This window comes from Myzus persicae, unplaced genomic scaffold, assembly GCF_001856785.1.
Source record: "Myzus persicae strain clone G006 unplaced genomic scaffold, MPER_G0061.0, whole genome shotgun sequence".
Classification (NCBI taxonomy): domain Eukaryota; kingdom Metazoa; phylum Arthropoda; class Insecta; order Hemiptera; family Aphididae; genus Myzus; species Myzus persicae.
Genome location: NW_019104377.1, coordinates 377438 through 398049, shown reverse-complemented (window position 1 = coordinate 398049; position 20612 = coordinate 377438). Strand labels below are relative to the sequence as shown.

The 20612-nt window shown below is 25.7% G+C and overlaps 2 protein-coding genes across 4 annotated transcripts; both read left to right on the top strand.

Annotated features, from left to right (window-relative positions):
• Positions 1-176: 176 nt before the first annotated feature.
• Positions 177-2169, top strand: LOC111041721. Its single transcript, XM_022326102.1, has one exon. The coding sequence runs from the start codon at positions 323-325 to the stop codon at positions 1532-1534; it is 1212 nt and encodes a 403-aa protein (XP_022181794.1). The 5' UTR covers positions 177-322; the 3' UTR covers positions 1535-2169.
• Positions 2170-5208: 3039 nt separating this feature from the next.
• On the top strand, positions 5209-19077 carry LOC111041623 (cathepsin L). 3 transcript variants are annotated; one of them, XM_022325934.1, is made up of 17 exons: positions 5209-5508; positions 9604-9819; positions 9876-9986; positions 10042-10152; positions 13159-13305; positions 13374-13460; positions 13529-13654; positions 13718-13876; positions 13953-14024; positions 14568-14681; positions 14855-15074; positions 15419-15567; positions 15742-15838; positions 16252-16523; positions 17896-17989; positions 18108-18181; positions 18540-19077. In XM_022325934.1, exons 1-17 carry the CDS (start codon positions 5434-5436, stop codon positions 18612-18614), a joined length of 2199 nt encoding a protein of 732 aa, XP_022181626.1. In that variant the 5' UTR covers positions 5209-5433; the 3' UTR covers positions 18615-19077. The 3 variants fall into 3 exon arrangements, with proteins under 3 accessions (XP_022181626.1, XP_022181625.1, XP_022181624.1); XM_022325933.1 differs by lacking the exons at positions 9604-9819; positions 9876-9986; positions 10042-10152; positions 18108-18181 and adding an exon at positions 18225-18298 and having other exon boundaries at positions 5213-5508; XM_022325932.1 differs by lacking the exons at positions 9604-9819; positions 9876-9986; positions 10042-10152 and having other exon boundaries at positions 5215-5508.
• The last annotated feature ends 1535 nt before the right edge of the window (positions 19078-20612 follow it).

Below are 20612 nucleotides of genomic sequence, written 5' to 3'. Positions count from 1 at the left end.
TAATACACAGATATATAATATATACAATACACATAATGTACGTATTAGGTATACTTCTAACTATATAGTAACTTATGTAATAATAATTTAATCACTAATCTTTTTTATTTTTTTTTGAACATTTAATTATAATAAGAGTATGACTCTGCAAGGCATAAATAATAATAAATATTTTTATTCAAATAATCGAATGTAATTTTGTTGTAATTACAATTAAATACATTTTTCATGATTTTGTCTAGTCTCCAGTTTAAATTACAATTGATGACGGCAAGCGGGTAACTATATTTCATTCATTCAAGATTAAATTTTGTTTAAAAATATGAATAATCAAAATGATGGTGAGGCTCATGTACAAATGTTAACAGATGTTTGCCAAAATGTATGTACATTTATCAAAACGATTACAATGAATAACATGTCAAAAGTTGAAAAAATAAATACCTTTGAAGTAAAAATTAATGATTTGCAATGTCTTTGTTCTGAATTAGAAATTAGATTAAAACAAATTGAAGAACAAGTTAAAACATTAGCAAGTTTGTTAAATTTTACAACTGACCAAGATGCATCTGCTTATGATATGTTGACTCAATGGATCTCATCACTTTCAAACAAAAATATTGAAAATACTAAGAAAAGAAAATTATATTCATCATATTCACCTCTAAAATTGTCCCTTAAAGATAAAACTGATTTAAATGAAAACACTAAAAATAAACCAATGTGTTCAAAAACTGAAAAAGAAAACAAAATAAAATCTCAAAATGAATTAAATAATATTTGGAAACTACAAGTTAAGCGTGATGGGAATCCTTCCGATTTATTAAAGAAATCTAAACAAACTACATTAATGCTTCAACCACAAAAAGAAAAGGTGAAGATGGATATTACTACTTTCAGCAGTCCAGCATCTAAAATGTCAGTATTCAATTCTTCTAGTTTGTTCAGTCCTGAGATAATTAATTTGAAAAATTATTCATCTAATGATAATATATGTGAAAAAAATATAAATCATAATACAGAGCTAAACAATTTGGTTAATATTTCTTCTAGTAATGTTATTAAAAATATCAAGCCTGGTAAAAATATATTGTCTATAGTAAAAACGAATTCTGTAAAGTCTAAAGAAACAAGTATTTCACGTGATCAAACTGAAAAACTCGAACATTCAAATGATGAAACCAATTGTAGCCCAATAAATGTATCAATAAGTTTTTTAAATAATACAAAAACGCTTAAAAAACAAATCAAAATTGCTAATGGTGATTTATTAGATAGTTTTGATATCATTCCTGGTTTGAATGATAAAAAAGGTGATTTACCCAATTATAAATTTAAAGAAGATCCTGTTAGAAAACGTAATGAACGAAAGTTGTTAAATGGTTGGGATTGTAAAGACTGTTGCAAATTTTATGAAGAAAATAATGATAATCCTGTAGACGCAAAAAATGCCATGAATCACTTTTCGAGACATCGTTCTGTGAAGCACCAACATCACGCTCTAACACCCGCAGGTTTTTGGGACCCAATGTAATAGCACCAAAAGGTATAAAACTCCTAGTACAATAATTGATTTCAATCAGCTCTATAACTTATAAACTTATATAATTTTTATAGGTACTTTTATTGTTAAATAATATAATAATTGGGTCTTAACACTCATAAGATATTATGTACGAAAAAGATAAATAATTATGTTTTACAGTATTAAAAGTAAATATTCAATGTGTGTTGTACAATTATTTTTTTATAATAATGTATACACAGCAACTGCCCCCTCCTAGGGTTACTAGTAATCAATAGCATACTTACAAATGTGTATTTAATATTGATCAACAATTTATAATATACTGGTATTTAATAACTCAATAATAATAAAATTACATCATTATTTTGTTTAACATATTTTTATTTTTTATATTATAGTATGTATGTAGATATTAGATAAATTATATTTTTCAAGTTTATACCAAGTATGTATTAATAAGTTAATATTTCTAAGAAATAAGAAACTAAGAATAGTGAATGTAAAAACTAAAAGTTAATTAAATTAAGTTGTATTTATTGATTTATAATAATTTAATAATACTATTAGGTATATGCGTAGGTTAGCAAAAGTAACTAAATGTATTGAATCTCATTCAAATACAATTTTGGTTATAAACTAAATGCATTTTTTTCTTTTAAAATTTCTATTTCAAATTAAGGTACTTTTTATATTTTGCATTAACGTATGCCACGGATCAAATAATTTTTTTTTTTTGAAGGGTGGAAGATAACTGGATGACAAAACCTGTGAAAAAGAAGTACACATTAGATATGTAGCCACAAAACTCATTAAGCAATTATTTTAGGGAATCAAGGGCTCCTGGATTCATAACTGATGATCATATAATATTTTAATAATCTATAATAAGTCATAGGTTAGTAGTATAATGGATGGCGTGAGTCAATGGGTACCTAAAAGTTGTGATAAGATAACACTACATACACATTACTCACTGGGACGGTTTGGTCTACTGGGATAGTGGGATATAAGAAGATTCTCAGTGGACTGCTGGCCTATTGACATTATCATTGGTCTAAAGTCCTAGCACAGAATAGATTAATTCCTAGAGCCTAAAGGACTATCAGTATTGACTATTGAGTGGTTGGACATTTATTTGTTAACATTGGTAAATACTTAGATCATATACATATAAATATGATATAAATTAGTCTCTTCAATCTTCCCAACTATAGAGTTAGATTTTGAAAAATTTAAAGCTTCAATTAATCTATGTTTAAGGAACATAACAATTTTAAATCCATGTATCGGATATTGGATATCTACTTTATTACTGATAGTTTCAGTTAATTTATTTACCTATAAAAATACAATTATTATGAGTTATAACTTCACTGTCATAGTAGATGACAAAGTTACCTATATTTATTAAAAAAATAATATTATTACCATTTAACCAGTAGGCATTGTGATTAAATATTAAATGTTTGAAAATCTTAAAGATTTAAATTTTAAACAATCCCTCTCTCCCAAATTTTGTGTAAAATAACTCGGAAGATATTGGCAAGCAATTTTCCCACATTCTAAATATGGTCACCTATAAAAAAAACCAACATTTTTTAGTAGATATTAATTTCCAATCACCAATTAATAAAAGAATTATTATTTTTTTTAATTGCACACATGTACTTTTGACATTTTTATGTGTGTATAGGGTTATCCTACGAGAAATTTCAAAATAATATTTCTACAGTTTCTACAATCACTATATTTTGAATAGTAACAAAATAACAAAAACTGAGTGTGAATATTTATTCAATAGTTATTAGGTAGGTGTACCGCAAAGTAAGAATATCCAATATCAAAAATATTTGAACTTTTAATAGCTCATAAAAAAATTATGACTATGTAAAAATCTTTTTAGTTTCCAATTAAAAAAAAATTATGAGTAGGTATGAGGATTTTGTATTTTATCCTCAATTCAAATATGTTAAAATTAAAAATTGTATTGAATATATAATTACAAAACAATATAATATAGAATTTGGTGATTTTGACGAATTTCTTAATTATTTAAACTTTAAATGTTTATAAAGAAAGGGGGGGGGGGCTTGGTATAGTGATGATGGAATTACAAAAATAATTATGTCATTTTACAATGTGTACAATTGAAATCACTATATTAATTTTCAGATTATCGGGCGTCGATAACAATTTTATATTAGGTATAACAATAGAGTCGATAGACCGAGATATTATTTATACTTTATGTTATTATTTTTGTTTTTAATTCAATATTTTTTTCTTATACTTAATATTATTACTTCGTAAGTTGATTTATAATTCATTTTTCAAATGATGAAAATAATAAAAGTAAATAGTTGTATATTGTATAATATATAGTTATTTTGTATGTTTTATTTGTACCGCTCACGGAAAAAAAAATTCGCCTTAACTCTAATTTAAGGGGGGGATGAGATTTTAGTAAATTTACAAGGGAGGCGAAGAATGAAAAATATTGGGAACCGCTGCACTAGAAGCTTTTAAATATTAAAAAAGTATTTTCGATATTTTACACTTACAGTAGTATAACTTAATTATAAGGAACGTTGTATTAAACTTTCAAACTTTTTACAAAAACAAATAAACAAAAATGTTGTCACTTGTCATACATTAATTGATGAGAAATGTCGAAAATATTTATAAATAGCCCAAAAGGAATTAGAAATTAGAATATTTTCAAAATTATATCACAGATTATATTTTAATATACTCGTGATTAAATTATTATGTCCACGGACTAAGATAAACTTTATCTTAGTCCGTGATTATGTCTAATAGATTACTATTCTAATATTCTACTACTAATCTTATATTTTGTGAAAAGTTCAAGTGTTTACAGTTGACCTAACCCACATATAAACCTATTCATCACAATTCACAGACTATAATTTATATTGGCAGTACTTGAATTGAAAAAAAAATGATGGATTTGAGAAAATTAAAAAAAAAAATGTATGTACCTGGAAATGTAATTATTTTTTTGATTAGAATTGTATGATATTTACGGTCCTCTGTCATTTACAATATTTAACGGTATTTGATAAAAGAGGAACTTTAAATTTATATATATAATTTATATTTAACTTTATATTTAAATGTAAAAACAAACATTTTGTTGAAACAATTATAATTAATAAATGAAAAAAAAAAATAAATAACTTTATATATTTAGAAAAGAAGGACTTCATCCCCCTCCTACGTCATTCAACAGTTCAAACACAGCACATTCGCGCATATTTTGTAAATTGTTAAGTAACAAAATAAAAATGGGGTGTCAAACTGCCAATGTTCAACCTCAACACCCCCCCCCCCCCACACACAGACCATAGAGTAATAGTAATTACTCTATGACACAGACACACAATTTGTGACACAAATGACGACGTTGTTTCTTCTACTAACTGTAAAATTAACAGAGATTTTAAATAATCTTTAAAATCTTTAAAATCTCTGAAAATTAATGCTAAAATGGGTAACAATAATATATTGTTATTGTTACTTGTTGATGCAAAATTGCTTTTGCCATTTAAAATCATTAATCAATAATTATTGACTAATAAATCATAACAAAGTTGTTATTGTTTTATTCGTGTTATCAGTAGTTAATATTATATCGACCGTTCAATGTTCATATACGGATAGCGGATGAACCGTATGGCGTATATAGACATATTATAGTTATAGTAGGTATAATCTTTGTTGTTAGCTACAAGTCATAACAAAGGTTTTTATTATTTCATTGCTAAGACGCAATAACTTTGTGTGAACGTTTGGGCCACTACTTACAGTACTTTAGTTTGCTATTTCACGTTGTTCATCTATGTTGTAAAATCACTACATTAATCAAAGTCTGAGAAATCAAAATGAAATTACTATTTTTAGGAATTTGTTTCTTTATTGCTTTATTCGGAGAAAATGTTTCCGCCCAAAAGCACAAGGTTAGTATATTTGTAGTAGATTTGATTTATTGTTTATTTTTTTATTTGATAAATATGTAACTGATATAACTGATCACCAAAAATTAAAATTGATGTGCGTTTTTTCAACACATCAACCCCTAAAATGCTGATCTTAGCAATTACTCAGTTACATCCGGAGTTACATCTAACATTACTCATTTTACAAATCACAACTCATGAAATATAAAGTTATTTTTACCTTGGTAAATATATTATAATTATATTATTATTTTATTATATTATAATTATATTAATAATATTGGATATATCTATTTTGAATGTTGAATCATAGTAATAATTGAAATTGCAGCTAATTGGGTTATTGTTATCTGAAGAATAGGACATTTTAAAATTACAGTAGTCTCGCTAATCCGGACTAGATGGGACCGGACTCTATCCAGATTAACGAAAATCGAAACGGAATGACGTTTTTTTTTAACTTACTAATAAATATAAACAAAAACACCGTATGTATTTATACAAATTCAAAATGTATTGATTCACAATTTTATATTACACATTATTTTTGTTATTATTACGATAATATCTTAATCATCGATATTCCCGAAAATATACATTATACATGAGTACTAAAGTATGAAATATAGATTGGCCGGATTAGCGAGACTTAACTGTACACTGAAAGGGATTTGAAACTATTTTCCATCTAAAATGACCAATTTTCATTCTAATTACGCGATTTTGAAGACAAGGTTAGATTCCTTGTCTTGTCTTATTTTTATGCTACTAATAACTTAAACAAATTTGGACATTTGCTTATCAAAATTTGACTAAAAATCTAATAATGTTGTATATATTTTTATATATTCAACAACTACCTAATTGTGTTTTTTAACCTAAATAAATGAAATAAGTTGCTTGTATGATCTAAAGTAATTATAAGACATCCAAATAATATTTCATTATCCATCAAAATTCATAAAATGTTTGATTTTATTACCTAAAGGTTGATAATTTAGGTAATACTACATTCCACACAAGTTGATATTACTGGAAATTAAAAAAAAAACATAGAACGGATACCGCTCTGCTTTACAGTAGGTTACAGTGGGTCACTGTAACGGATGGTGTTAAATTTGAATTCAGTGATTAAATATCATTGTAATGAAAAATGATTATGAGCGAAGACTGTCTGTTAGTCAGCCTATATTATAATAATATTTTTAAATTACAACATAATAACTAAAATTGTTATTTTTTTTAATTTTATAAAAATTTAAACTTAAATGCTTATAAAAAAAACTAATTTATGTATCTTTAATATGTTTTAACTATGATTAAAACAACTTATAAGGAACTTGTATTGGATTCACATTAAATTATTAAGATTAAAAAAAAACGAATAAAAATCCTTGTAAAAATCAAAATATTCTTATACTCAAAAAATAAATAGTATAAATAAAAAGCTCGACAATGAAAATGGTGTAAACAATATGGCTGTATAAAAATCTGGTGAAAATTTAAAGTATCTACCTATGGTTATTAGTTTTTAGTGATATAAAAAAAAACTAAATTAATTTGGCAAAATCTAGTTTTGCCTAAAAATCTATTTTTATTCTTTATGCTTTTGAAAACTCTTGGGAATTTTTGATTTTGACATGTTCCAGGTTTCAACTAGATTCACTTTCTTACCAGAAACGTTACTGAAGTTGTATATCAAAACATTATTTCAACAACTTTACTTTTTATCATAAAAAAACTTTTAATTGGAAAATTTAATACACTCATCACTTCACTCAGAATGTAAAGTTTAAAAAAATTAAATATGTGAAATAAAATAATAATATATTTGTTTGTCTACTGTTGATATACCTAATGAACTAATTAATTCTAGGTCTTTAATCTAATGAGAAAAAAAATGTTATGTCTAAATTATATCAAAACAAATTGCGCGCATAACTCAAACTTGTTCAATTGCTTGCTAACAGTACCTGCTTGGGAAAAATGTTATATTTGTACTTTTTCCTAGATAAACCTAGTTATGTCAAATGTATTATTGGTTGAACTGTAGCAAAATCTGATGTTTATCTGACCATTACTGACCTTGTTTTATTTTGAGTTTATCCCAGTATGTACATATAATGTACACCATTTTTTAAATGCTCCAATAACTATAAACTTGTTACTACCTAATTAAATTCAATTGATTTCACTGTAATAGTTATAAATTAGTTTTATATTTTTCTATACAACATACAATCATAATTATTTGATACACAGTTGTTTTAGTCTTTAGATAAACAAATTTAATTAATACTAATAACAAAGCCAGTAACATAGACTCGAGCGAGTAAAGGTATTCAACACTTTCAATAAGATTTATTTGTAAGATAATGTAACAAAAGTTTTTATTTTTTTCTTATTTTGTTTACATTACATTATTGGAAATATTAGATATTTACTTGGTGTTTTTTTAAATTTCTAAACTAAAATATTTAAATCTACATTTTAAACGAAAATATAATAATAAATTATATTTTAATATCCATGTTAAATTTAAAATTAATTTCTCAAGAAAAGAAAAAAAATTGAAAAATAGATAACTAGGTTTTGCTGAAAATTTGTCTAGGTCATTCAATTATTATTCTGTTAACCTTGCAATTTAATGTTAATAGGAAATTATCGAGTACTTGCTAATTGGTAAAACATTCTATTAACCAAAGGCCATAATTGCCCGCTTGCACAACATTTGGATTAGAAGTAGATAAATAGAAAGGATTTAACATGGGAATTATACATAACATTTATTATGTGATTACATAATCATTCTTATTTCTTTTTTTTCCAATTATTTTTATCTAAATAATTACTAACTCAACTATTAAGTTTAATATATTTTGACCTTTTATGTTTGGATTAAATTAAAACACTAATATCAAATTTTATATTTTGGTTTATAACCGAAATAAGAATTTTTAAAAATTCCTGTAAATACAAAACATTTTTGGGAATGTAATGGTAATTGACTATTTGTCCCTCATTGTGTGACCACCACAGTGTGTCTTCCAGATAATATTACAATTATTCTTAAAAGTAAAAATTAGATCCAGTTTACAATTTTTTTTCTATAATTAAAACTTGAGGCTTAGTTCACAAATCAAATTTTTACTACCAAAAAAAATTATTAGTATATTAGCATACCTTACATTTTATCTCTAATTGTGTTTAGTGGTAATAGCTAAATAAATGTATAATTTATAAAACAATGTAAAGTGAAACCCCCAAGTAGCTGACATCTAGTTACAAAATTTGATATTTCACTGAAGTATCTCAATATTTTAATTTAAATCAGATTTCTATAGAATTCGTCTAAATTAATTATTTAGAGAAAAAAAGTAGAGACTGAATGACTGTTAGGCATATTATTATTTTCTACATAAAAAAAATCTAAAATTAAAATGGTATATAATGTTTATTGTTAATAAGTAGTCCATTTAGGACAATTTAACAGGCCCAGAACTTAAGGAGTCATATATTTCCTTATATAGCAAACATAAGTTAGTTATTATTTTTACAATTTTTTTTTTTTTTAATATATTAATATTTTTTCTAACCTACTGTATTGATGTTCAAAATATACCAATAAGTAATAGCCAATAATGATAATTTGTGTTAATACAATATTTTTGCCTGTATGCTAAAAAGTAGAATCATAATATAGAGCCAATATTAACATTTTAAAATAAACAGATCAGTGAAAAACATTTATAATACTATGCGTAAGTGTTGGACTTATTTAAATATAATTTTCTCACGATAGTCTAAATCAAGGAAAATTTCTTCATTGTTATTAAGTACGTTTAAATGTCAATCATTAAGTTTAACACTGTAAAAAACCACCCAAAATATACCCCTAGGGTTCATCTTGAGTTTCAGCTTTTGTAACTAGTAATTTATTAAATTTGTTGATGAAAAAATATGTTGACGTAATTAAAAAAAAAACATTTAAGTAAAAATAGTGCCACTGAATATCATATCATTGATTATTCTCAACATTAATTTTAATGGTTGTTATTTTACTGCCAACTACACCCCTGAATTATTCTGTTATAGATTGAGAATAATAAACATTTTTTAATCTCTAAGCTTTACAATCATCATTATTCTGTGAGAAATATTATCAATCATAAAAAAATAAAAAGAGATACCGAAGAAGAAATAAATAAATTTACTGAACAATTATCAGATATTGCATTGAAATCAATGAAAGAATTATCAGATTATGGGCATAAATTAATGGAAGTTGAAGCAATTGACAATATATCACGTGTAAGGTTAAAATATAATTTAAGGTAAGACTAGGAAATTAAAACTTCAATTTGCAGACTTCAGATCAAAACAAAATAGAAGTAACAGCATGTCGTTTTAATGATTTAAATCAAAAAAAAGAAATAGAAATGCATCCTGAAAAAAAAATATCAAGAAATGATTTTTTTGTGAGTTTGTAAAGTGTTAAATTTTTCTTGGGCTTACATACATTTTTTTTTTAAGGTTTGTGATGTATGTCAAATTACAATTAATAAGACAGAAAACAATACATATAAAGTTGTAGAAATGGGATGTGTCTTACATGATTCGCGTTCTTTTATTCGTGCTCCAGAGGTTAAACAAATTTTTAATATTTTCTATTTATATAAAGAAAGTGTTTAATTTGTTCTATATTTATAGAATATAATAACAAGTTTAAATATTTCTGATATCAGTACAAATATTCATACACCACTTGATCAAAATAAAAGGCTTTTGAAACGATAAAAATAAATGATTTTTCAAAAGGCTTGTGAATATAAAACTAGTGAACAAAAAATTTGAATTGGAAATCATATTTAGCACATTAATGGAATGAATACAGAGTTTTTTTTGTAAGAACTTATCTCAAAATTTAATTGTTAAAAATAATTATCAATATAATTTTTACAGATATCAAAATGGAATAATTTCAAAACATCAAAATAAAACAAGAGTTTTTTCTTACGAATATAAATATTAGTATAGAAAATATAAATATATGAAAAAACTTGTATTTTTATGCATAATAATGTTAAGTTTTATTTTTTAAAGTTCTTAGTACAGACAACAATTAAGTACATTTTCAATAAAATAGTAAATGTGTGATAATTTTTTATTTTAAAAATTTGTTGTTGATGTACGAGTTATAAAAAATAAAATATGTATTACAAAATTAATTAGTATAAATAATAAATGTTAATAATAGGTAAATGGTGTTACATTATTTTTTGAAGTTGACAATTTTTCACTCTATAAGTTATTAAAAATGATACCTATTTTTTAGTTCATAAGTTGCATTTACTGCTATATAAATAGAAAAGAAATATATCTAAAATACAAATATTTTGAATTTTTGGGTGGTTATATCTTTTGATAAAGGTACAGTATGAAAAATAATTCTTCATAAAATACTAAAAATATTAAATATTTTTCATACAATTTTACCATATTCACCATTATTAAAAAAAAGTATTTCTTATCTGTTTATATAAAAGAAGAAGTCCTTACTAACTGTTTCTTAATCAATGCACAGCCTAAACTATGATATCTAGCGACTTGAAATTAATTATATTTATGTATAGGTAATTAATTAATAATTTAAATAAGATTTTAAAATTAAATAATGAAGGAGAGTCTACTGTATATTACATGTAATTTTTCCCACATCTAGGTAAACCATGAAAACCCACTCATCGAGAACTTAAATACCTTGACATAACAAGGTAAACTGGGTTGACAGAAAGACCTGACAAATGAAAAAACTTTTGTACTAAACAATATTTTTTTTCTATTTAATTTATTGACTTAGTGCTATACGTATAATATAACATTTTTTACCTTTTAATATCAAAAATTAGTAAAATTTTAAATGTAATTTCAATATTTTTGAAAAATTCAAATTTTCCTATTTGTACATTTTGGTTATTAGAAAAATTTTGTTTATTTTTAAATCTCATTATTTTTATCTAGTTATGTTGATCTAGTCATAAAAACATTTCAAATTCAAAAAGTATAAACTTGTTTTAAGAGAATTTTCAAACAAGAACTTGTCAAAGTAAAATATTTTTTTTTTTATTTATCAATTAAAATTAAAGAACTAGAATTTATAAGTTTTGAAAAATTGTAAAAAATAATTACAAGACTTAAAAATGGTTTTTACAATCAAAGGTAAACATTTATTTTTATTAGAAAGTAACCTTACATCGGCACCTGTCCAATGTTCAACCTACACATACATTTTTGGTCCAATGTGCAACGTACATATAGTTATTAGCTATTGGCCTATACTGCATTTTTAAGTTATTATAGTTACTAATTCATTATCCTTCAAATTTATCCTTCTTATCTGAAAATAATTCATCTTAATTTATGTATAATTTATGTCATAAAAGCATCTTTCATGTCTGATAAAAATTCATCAAATATAGTTTGCCTGTTTGAGTGAAGGGATCTCGACCACTCCTCTATAAGTTGTCTAGGTAATAATGGAGATGCGCTGCTTACTCTTATTTCATATCGCTTATTCAGTATTTTTCACAAACATTTTATGGTTTGGGTATTGGTATTTGTATCAGGATCAATAAATCATTTTTGATGATTCACAGTATTATGTTTGTTCCCTTTCATGGGGTACACATACCCCACCCACTATGGATTATACTTCCTACTTCTACTTCGTTTTTAATTATAGGAAGTAATGTTGCTTTGACACGTTTTTCTATGATGAATAAACGTCGTTCCTTAATTTTTTGTACCCGCTATATTATTATCTTCTTCTTTATCATCACTATCGTTTTCAGTTAACTTATTTGGTCTAATACCACCACATCATTGACGACCACAGTTGTACTTGCGTTTTCCTTTGAATAATGATTATACACATGGGCCCGCCAAAGGTAAGGACAGGTCAATTTACATTTGTAGGTTGCACATTGGACCGTTGCCCTGACGTCTATATATTATGTTAATTTCTTTTTAATTAGTAGGAAAGTTATTCCTCTAAAAAATGATCATATTTAAAGGGGGGAGGAGCATCACTTATATAATTTGACTGTAAAAATTAGTGTTAACTTCTCCTTAGCTAAATGAATACTCAATGATAGATAATTAATATTTCATAGTAAGACAATATATTTTGGGTTAGGAGAACACAATTACAACACTACCACAATATAGGTATTAACTACTTAGAACTAATAACACACACTTCGACCTTTGCTTGTAAAATGGTCGGGTAACTCATAAGTACAACACCTCAATCGCGCTCGTGACATGCTGCTCCTATTAAGCCAACAGAGTTAACAATAGTTTTGTATTACATAGATTTTAACGACTAATATAAATTAATGGATGCATATCACATAGGTAACATTAAGCATAAAAATATGAATTTAGTTTTCATTGCCAGCGTATATTTATTAAATTTGTTGGAAACACTTAAAAATGAAATGACTAATGAATCACATTGCCAGAACGGAAAGTCAAACTACATAAGAACACTGGGCAACACTTAGTACTGTTTTGAAAGTTATATTATTTTAAATAAATAGAGTGTATGTAAAACTAATCTTGTTAAAAAAGTTAATAATTTTTTTTTAGCCGTCCCCGGTGGGAGGTTATAACGACATTGATGCTGACAGTGAGAACATCAAAAAACTGGCTCTCTTTTCATTAGATTCTATAACACAACAAACAATGTCTAAAAGATCCTTGGGGTTAATCAGAGTTGTCTCCGCAAAATCTCAAGTAAAATATTCAATTATTTTAAAAATTATATTAAGTAAAATTCTAATTCATAATTATTTAACTTTCAGGTTGTTGCGGGAATAAATTATAAAATAAAATTATTAGTATGTGAAAAAGATTCATCACAAGGCGAGAACATTGTTATGGATCACAAAGTGTGTTTATTTTATTCTCTTTGACAATTTGGTCTTTCATTTCATTCTTTAAAAATTACTTTTTTCAGAATTGCCGTTCATGTGATATAACCATCTGGGAACAATCATGGTTGAACAATAAAAATGTTACTAAAGTGGCTTGTTCTAAACCTTCTGAACTTACTTCATTTTCAAGTGTAGCTGTAACTAAAAGAGTAATATTAATCTGAAATGTACCCAAGTAAAAATAAAATTTACTTAACATATTCCCTGCACAGGACATACATGAAAATGCAAATCTCGGAGCAAAAATAAGTTTGAATTCTAATGACCAGAAAGTTCAAGACATAGTGGCTTATGCTTTACTATCTATTGATAAACAAGAAGGATCAAACAGACCACATGTGTTATCAAAAGTCATTAATGTATCTAAACAAGTAATAAACAATTTTCTTATTTACAGTTATTTAATTTTTTGAATTAAAACTCAAACTAAATTATTTGATATTATAGATTGTGTCTGGAGTCATCTACAATATTGAATTGGAAATATGTGATAATTCTACAAGTGAAGTTGACGAAAAGGTAATCTTCCAAATAAATTAATAGAGAGTTTAATGATCATTTTGTTTTTAAATTTGTATTATCTCAACAATTGTTGACTAATATTGATTAATTGATACAATATTGTGTCAATTATTTGATACCAATACTGTTTTATAATTATTTCATGTTTATATTTATTTTATCATAATTTTTAAATAAAAATTGAAGCAGCTTAAAATAATGTAACTGAAGAAAGTTGTTGGAAGTTGCAAACATAATCATAATGGTTGCTCTTCGCGGTTGTTTTCATTTTATTTTGTGCATTTTTTTTTAGTTTCGTTTCTAAGTGACTTAAATATGAAGAAAAAAGTTTGTTTCCCTTAAAATTTGTCGAAAAAAGATTTACAGTAAAATATTTATGAACCTTTTTATTCATTATGTTTTATTATTTATTAATCGATATAATTCTTATTGTCAGAAGATATTTTGTAAAATGTAACCTATTTATTAATTACCTTACCTATTATAAATATTAAATTATTGCTAATTAATAATAAATTATGTATTTTTGTATTATTACAGAACTGTAGAATTTGTAGTATTAAAGTATGGGAACAGGCATGGGAGACAACCAAAAATACTTCAAAATTAAATTGTTATAAACCTCATAAAACCAACACAGATATATCAAATTCTGTGAGTTCACATAATTAATGTTGACCATTATTTATATCAATTATGTTTAAACCTAAGTGCACTTGATTTATAATACATTTTGAGCATTTGAGTCATTTATTAAAAATTGTACTTAACCAATCAGATCAATGAAGAAGTTCCAGTATTTTTAACAGTTTCAATTATTTTATTAGGAACAATTAACTGCAAAGAAAAATAATATTGATGATCGATTACAATTAAAGACTGATTTTGAAAATTTTATCATGACACACAATAAAATTTATACTAGTCTTGGAGAAAAAAATAGAAGATTCAGAATATTTGCTGCTAATATGAAGAAAGTAAAATTATTACAAAACCATGAACAAGGAAGTGCTATTTATGGAGCTACAAAATTTGCAGATCTTACAAGTAATAAATCATATAATTAAAAAATAATATTTTCTGAATTTATCATTTATGGTTCAGTACTTACATGTTGAGGTTGTTGCATTCAAAATAACCAACAAAAAATTAACAGATTTGCCTTGACTGTTTATGTGTTATTTTTTTATTGTTTGGATAAAGTGTCAATTCTAGGGAATTTTTTTGAAAGGGCATTAAATCTTAGCCCTAGTAATCAATAACAATAACACTATAAAGAATACTCGTTTTTATATTTCTTCATATTTTCATAATTTAAAATCTGACAAATATTACTCTTAGACACTATAAACACAATTAAATAGTACAATAAAAATTTTATATTTTGATAGAAAATGAATTTAAAAAAAAATATTTGGGCCTGGACTCATCACTGACAAGTAAAAAAACATTACCTATGGCAGTTATTCCACAAAATGCCTCTATTCCCAATGAATTTGATTGGAGAGACCATGATGCAGTGACACCAGTAAAAAATCAGGTATTTAAAAACGATTGATATACATTTTTAAAATATATTAAAAGTTCTATAATTTTATAAATTTATAATCATGAATAATCTTAAAATATGTTGGAAAAATAATATAAAATATATTGAGAAGATCAAATAAAAATGGGAATACATTGTGAATGCATTTTTACTTTGTCATTTTAGGGAGCTTGTGGATCTTGTTGGGCATTCTCAGCCATAGCCAATATTGAAGGACAGTATGCTTTAAAATCTAAAGAACTTCTATCCCTCTCAGAACAAGGTAATTGATAAATTTAATTAAGTATAAGTATCAAAAAATTGGGTCTTAAATGTAAATAAGAAACTAGAAATACATTTAATTAGAGACTTATTATTATAAATAATTTTATGCTACAGTTGAATAAATAATTTCATAGTGGTTCTATTCAAAAATAATGCATTCCATACTAATGTATAAAATAAAATATAATAAGAATATTAAATAGTTATTTGTTTAGTTTTAAATTTTAATATAGATACATACAAGCCAATATTTAAAAAAAGGTACCAAAATATCTTTTAAAATTGTATATGAAATTATTGTTAGTTGCATTTCATTAAAAAAATGTTTGGAAACCAGGAATTTAGCACTCTTGCAGAGTGAGTGAGGTATCCTAACTTCTTATTTTATTGACATAAACTTTATTTTTATAGAGCTGATTGATTGTGACAATTTGGATAATGGATGTGGTGGTGGCTTAATGACTCAAGCATTTGAAGCCGTTGAAAATTTAGGAGGTTTAGAGACAGAGTCTGATTATCCCTATGAAGGCCACGCAGATCGAAAAGGTTGTCAGTTAAAAAAAAAAGATGTGAAAGTATCAATATCCAAAGCTGTGAATGTGTCTACAGACGAAGAAGATATTGCCAAATTTTTAGTTAAACATGGGCCCCTTTCTGTTGGGGTTAATGCTAATGCTATGCAGGTATGTCATACATAATTTTAACATTTTGTAATATGAAGTAAGGTCAAGTGGGGTAATAGCAACCTGGTTTAGCCAAATCAAGCTTTAACTGCATATATCTATTGTTGTTTTCCTACAAAGAACATATTTTTCTTTTCATATATTCATAAATTAATCAGAATTTTAAAATAATGTTTTGATCATTTCTACATCAGTAGAGATGCTGTGGTCGTTGCGATAACGATCTCGACAAACTGCTATGTTGTATATTGTACAGTGTAACCAAAATTATACAACAGTCAATGTGAAACTTCATAATTTTCGTAGAATCAACATTAAAATTGAAAGATTGTATTTTGTATAACCAGATTAGACTCCTACTGTGTTAGGCTTTTATCACACCTGACATGTTTATTAATTTAATTCTTTCCTTTATAATTTATAACTCAGTTTCACATAATATTTGTAAAACAAAATGTTAGTTCTTAAAAACAGTAGAACAACTACTCTTGTATTCCATATTTTTATTAATAAACTTATGCCCTCATTAGTATATTCTTACCATAGCAAAGAATGTATTGGTTCTACAATGATGCAGTCTTGTAATGAAGACTATTATTTTGTATACATTAAAAAAAATAAATTTTAAATTCATATTCAAATACTCAAAAATACTGTTAGAATATATTTGTTCAGTTCTGGAATGGTTTCATTCAAAGAGAAAAACAATTGGTTATAACTTATAATATGTCCGATTTTTAAAAGAAAAATTTGTTTTGACACTTATATAAACTATTTTTCAAGTTGAAAAAGTAGTTTTTGATGAATAAAAAAAAAAACAAAGGAAATAATTCAGAAAACGTGTTCAAATAATTTTTTTTAAGTGTTTAAAATAGTTTTCAAATAAAAAATAATGTATGAATACTTTACAAGACTGCAATGTTTTAAAATGCATTCTCAGTATTTTATAGGGACTATAAAATAGGGAAAAACAAAATAATAAAAACGATAAATTAGGATTAATTATGCATAACTAGTTTTTGGCATAAATTAATTTTTTTTTTTTTAATCCAAATTGAATGAATAACTATAGGACCTTATAATTTCTTCCAAAGGTTTATGTTAAAATTGTCTTGAAACAATAAAAATATTTATTTTACTCTTTTAAGCTATTTACATGAGTTTTGAATTGTAATAATTGTAAGTGTCAACACTTTCAAACTCAAGAATCCAGATCATTGGTACCTACTCAATAAAAGAGACGATAAATTGATTCCTATGCAGCAAAGGAACTGCTGCAGTTCTTTTTAATCTAAAATCAAAATTTAATTCTCATAATAACTAACCATACTTCCTTACAATCATTGTTTATAGTAATTTACTGTTATTTCAGTTTTATATGGGTGGTGTATCACATCCAATCCATGCTTTATGTAGCCCCAAATCACTGGATCACGGTGTGGCTATTGTTGGATATGGAGTGCACAGTAAGTTATTGTTTCATATTTTTTAATAGTTTATTAATTACTTACCAATATATTGATTTTTATAATCATTTTCAAATCAAAAAATGACTTAAGTTAACCTTTAATATTTTAATTTTAGGAACTAAATATACCCACAAAAATTTACCATATTGGTTAATTAAAAATAGTTGGGGACCTGGATGGGGAGAAAAAGTAAGTTAAACTCAGATATATTAAAATACATGTTTTTTTTCAGAATATCCTTATTTAAATGCGACTTTACCGTTTTGGACCATTAAAAACAGTTGGGGCGACAAATGGGGCATGCAGGTAATGGGCTTTTAGAAAATAAGCCACACAACGAATCATAATATTTTATCAATAATTAAGTGGTGCTTATTTTAAACAATTAAAAAAATGGTCCAAACATTGTGGAAAAATATGTACAATGTTTTTACATTAATACTCTGTGTTTGTTTGTTAATACTTATTCTATTAATTACTTAATTGTGTAATGGGAATCAACTTTGAAGTTTGAATTATACAATACATAATACTTTATTTGTTGTAGGGTTACTACTTGCTCTATAGAGGTGATGGATCTTGTGGAGTCAATCAAATGGTTTCTTCAGCAATTATTGAATAATTTCTTGTTAAATTTTAATTAAACAATTAAAATATTTTACAAGCCATTAAGAATTCTCAAAATTACGTACTTAATATCAAACATTGTATTAATGTTTTCAATTGATCTATATAGAATTTTATCATATTAATTAAACTTATGAGTAGATTTTTAGTGTATCTAACATTGTCTTGTATCAATAATACAATTTAGTTTATATAACTTAGTCTACTTAATTTTTTTATATCTTATATTACTAAGTATGTTATTTTTTTTTATTCTTATATTATACACAAACTTATTTAGTATCAAAGTAATAACATTTATTTGTTTACATATTTTTTAAAAAAAATTTTTATTAGAGCTTCTTAGTATAGCTCGACAATTATAGTGCATCTATGATAATGAGAAATAAAATAGGAAAATTAACTGTAGTATATATATATATATGTTTAACAATAGAATAAAAACCAATATAATGATATTAAGACACTAAAAAATATTAATAATATTAAATTACGAAACCAGCTTCCAATATTAAGTTAGTTTTATTTTTAATGACCATTTCAGATTTAATATTGAGTATAGAAGGAAGATAGGGGGAATGTTAAGAGACTTTAGATGGCTGAACAGAGACAAACGCTTAGAATATAATGATGGACTGTTTATTAGTAAATGAGAGAGATCACAGACGCTTTAAGATTAGTGTAGTTGTAAGCCAAGTATGTGTGCTTGATCTGGAAGAAGTAAATGACCCATGCAGAGTTGGTTAAAACATACAATAGTAGGCCTTGGTAAATCTAGGTTGTAAAACCAAGTTTTTTTATTTGAGGTAATGGAAAAAATAGTTTTATATTTAGATGCAATGTTGGCAGGCAGATTATTCCAGTAGTTGGGCCACAGACTGGTAATGTGATGACGTAGTAATGGGGTAAAATGGGTTTAAGGTAATTGAGCAAGAGAAGGTAAGATTGCGTTGGAGGTAGCTTTAGCAAGCCTGTCAGCCATTTCGTTGCCATGTATGCTGATATGGCTCGGAATCCATATTAGTTGAATAAGGCGATTGGACTGATTGAGAAAATATACATATGATTTAATATGAAAGACAAGACGGTATAATTTAGAATTTAACGGATTTGATACCAGAGATTGTGAACAATACATAGAGTCTGAAGCAATAAAGTAATTATTAGGTGCTAAATTTGAAATAAATAAAAGGGCTACGAGAATAGCATGACGCTCAGTGGTATAGAAAGAGGATGAAGGGGGAGATTTTTGGAGAAAGAAACGTTTAGTTCAGGTATGTAGAAAAAATATTCAGCTTAAAGGGGTGAAACTGAGAAATCAGTATAAACGATAGTGAAGTTAGGATAATTAAGGTTGATGTAATTTGACAAATATTTATTGACCACAAAATGAGGTATTGATTTAAGCTTAATTTAAGACAATACAGAGAAGTTGTCAATTTTAACGAGGGGAGTAATAAGGAGAGAGTCGTAAGGTTGCTCATAAAGTAAAAGTTTATTTGATTTTATAATATATTATCTGACGTTGTTCATGACTGACGACTGTGTCTTTGTTATCCGTAGATAAGGAGTTGGTATAATCGAAGGCTGAAGTCGACGTATTTAAAATCGGAATATTGTTAATAATATCACAGAATATATGAAATTTCATTTATTCTGTAATAATATGTTAAAGTCCGGGGGACGTGGGTATAAGTGTATCTATATTTGACTTACGTGTAATTTTGGTTTTTTTGGAGGTGACGAGGGTGTAGCTGGAATCCAAAATACGATTAATTAAAGGTTTTATTTTTTTTGGAGCTAAAATATACGTACTTAAATGCGTAAGTTGTATATATTTAAGCCATTGGTTACGCCGTCTGACAACGACGTGTGTATAGGTAATATAGTTGTACTAACAATTTGTTACAGTAACTGTGATACGAGTACATAGTTGTTTTTCTAGTGAATTAAATACATTTTTTTTTAAATTCAATGTGATCTCATCACCAGT